Source organism: Megascapheus bottae, chromosome 37 (assembly GCF_031878675.1).
Source record: "Megascapheus bottae isolate mThoBot1 chromosome 37, mThoBot2.hap1, whole genome shotgun sequence".
In the NCBI taxonomy this organism is placed as follows: Eukaryota; Metazoa; Chordata; class Mammalia; order Rodentia; family Geomyidae; genus Megascapheus; species Megascapheus bottae.
The window spans coordinates 2,606,176-2,608,675 of NC_143545.1; the positions used below are offsets into that span (position 1 = coordinate 2,606,176).

General features: G+C 51.6%; 1 protein-coding gene across 1 annotated transcript in view; it reads right to left on the reverse strand.

Annotated features, from left to right (window-relative positions):
- A2m (alpha-2-macroglobulin) overlaps positions 1 to 2,500 on the reverse strand; it is a 46,575-nt gene that overhangs the window by 8,340 nt on the left and 35,735 nt on the right. The window contains exons 20-23 of the mRNA XM_090325327.1: positions 2,495 to 2,500; positions 2,011 to 2,132; positions 988 to 1,039; positions 444 to 527 (exon numbers count right to left, since the gene is read on the reverse strand). The exon at positions 2,495 to 2,500 is cut by the window's right edge and continues 121 nt beyond it. Of these exons, the coding sequence (XP_090181453.1) occupies positions 444 to 527; positions 988 to 1,039; positions 2,011 to 2,132; positions 2,495 to 2,500 (264 nt within the window). The remainder of the gene's footprint in view (positions 1 to 443; positions 528 to 987; positions 1,040 to 2,010; positions 2,133 to 2,494) is intronic.

The window sequence follows — 2,500 nt, forward strand, 5'->3', positions numbered from 1 at the left end:
AGACTGAACGAGGAACACACACATTGCAAAATTAAATATCAAATTATGAGTATGGGCCCTGAACTCAGCGCCTCACATTTACACTGGTTTTTTAATTTTTGCTTTGCTCGAGGCTGGCGCTCTACCACTTGAGCCACAGCCCCACTGCCAGCTTTTTGTTTTTTTGCTGCTTCCTTGGACATCAGGGTCTCATGGACTTTCCTGCTCAGGCTGGATTTGATCTCAGGCCCCTGAGTAGCTGGGAGGTCAGGCAGAAGCCACCGGCGTCTGACAAACGTTTCTTGGTGGAACACACGGTCTCTGGGTCTTGAACTTGTAGTCTCTGGTGGCCCAACCTTTCAAGGGCTGGGATTCACACACACACACACACACACACACACACACACACACACACACACACTATTTCAAATAATAAGGATAAATAAACAGAAGGGCACACTCACCCAAAACAGAGACTGACGCCCGGGCGGAATCTTCTACCACGTGTGGTGGCAGCGTCAGGGAGATCTGCTCAGATATCTCGGCACCTTGAGAACAAGACAATGATGACGGTGACGACGACGACGACGAGGAAAACTAACTGTAGCCGCCACCTCTGCCGCCTCCTCCTCCTCTTTGTTTTAGTGCTGGTCTCGAACTCATAACGCAGGACACTCTCACTCTACTTTCTCATCCAAAGCCTCTGCACTGTTGCGGCCGGTTCATGGCAGGGAAGCGTCCCTCCGATTGGGAGCTGGGCCTCCGCCTGCAATCCTCCCATCTCAGCCTCCCGGGAGGCCGGGATTCACAGGCGTGAGCTACCAGGCTGGGACTTGAACAGTTTTCTTACTCATGTGTTCCCTGTGATTTTTTTTTTTTTAAGCTCTTCCCTTGCCCAGGGACCCGGAGAAGAAGAAAATCTTTTTAAAGACGTCATCGTTGCACAACAAGCTTTCGTGACTGTGTGTGTGTGTGTTTGGGTGGGGTGTCTGTTGTAGATTTCCTTACCGGAGGGGCACAGCAGAGAGTTGGTGGTTTCTTCTCTCTCGAGTCCTTCCGGCTTGACGTGGTGGTGGTGGGGGAGAGAGGAAAAGGTCAGAGGTGAGACTGAGGAGACGCTGAGAATCTGCGGGTTGTAATAGGGGGATCGCAGATTTCCAGGTAGTGAAGGGAAGAAATGGGGTTGGGCTGTGGAAGCCAATTCTCCACATGCCCAAGGGAATGGCGGAGGCAGGGTGACAATGAAAAAATGTGGAGAGAAAAATCAAGCAAATAAGTCACCAGGGAGGTAAAGATAGAGACATATTGTGAAATATTCATATACTATCGTTGTTGTTATGGGCCAACCCTGGAATCTGAACTCAGGGCCTGGGCGCTGTCCCTGAGCTCTTTGCTCAGGCCTGGTGCTCTACCACTTGAACCACAGCTCCAAGTCTAGCTTTGGGCTTGGTTCATTAGAGGTAAGAGTCCGATGGATTTTCCTGCCCTGGGGCTGGCTTTGAACTGTGATCCTCCTATTTCAGTCTCCTGAGTAGCTGGGGTGACAGGCTAGCTCACTTATTATCAACGTAATTATAATAATGACAAATTATCCACGTACGGATGTTACTATAGATTATATATATTTTTTCAACCGTTCTTACCTCAAAGTTAGAACTGGATTTAATATTTCTTTTCTTTTCTTTTTTTTTCTGCCAGTCCTGGACTTGAACTCAGGGCCTGAGCACTGTCCTTGGACTTTCTCAAGGCTAGAGCTCTACCACTTGAGCCTCAGCACTACTTCTGGCTTTTTTCTATGTATGTGGTACCGAGGAATCGAACCCAGGGCTTCGTGCATGCTAGGCAAGCACTTTACCACCAGGCCACGCTCCTGGCCCTGGATTTATTATTATTATTATTATTATTATTATTATTATTTGGTCCACATTTGCTCTCTTGGAGTTGAGTCTGGTGACTCTGTCGTCCTCAGACCCCCCCATCCCAGTGGCAGGGATTACAGGCGGGAGCCCAGCGCCCGGGGGTCTCCCTCACCTCCACCAGCAGTGTTTTGACGACCGTGTCCTGGCGGCCCTGCTCGGGGACCACGGCCACTTCGTTGCCACAGAGCTGTGAGGTCTGCACTGCTTCCGCACTCACGGTGAAGTTCACATTCCCTAGGACACAATCGGTGGCTCTGATCGGCGTCTCCTTCCCCTCCCCAGATTCACGAGGGCTCCCGTAGCTGGGCTTTGTGTTCTTGTTGTTGTTGGTGGTGGTGGGACTTGAACTCAGGGCCTGGGCGCTGTCCCTGAGCTTGTTTTTGCGCAAGGCTGGCGCTCTACCACTTGAGCCACAGCCCCATGTCCAGATTTTCTGGTGGTTCATGGACTCTCCTGCCCGGGCTGGCTTCGAACCGCGATCCTCCTATCTCAGCCTACGGTCTGTGAGTTTCTTTGAGGACCCTGTGGGCCCAGTCTCCAGTGGAGATCACACCCTGGGGGGGAGGGAGGGAGGGAGGGAGGGGTCCCTCGCTCACCCAGGG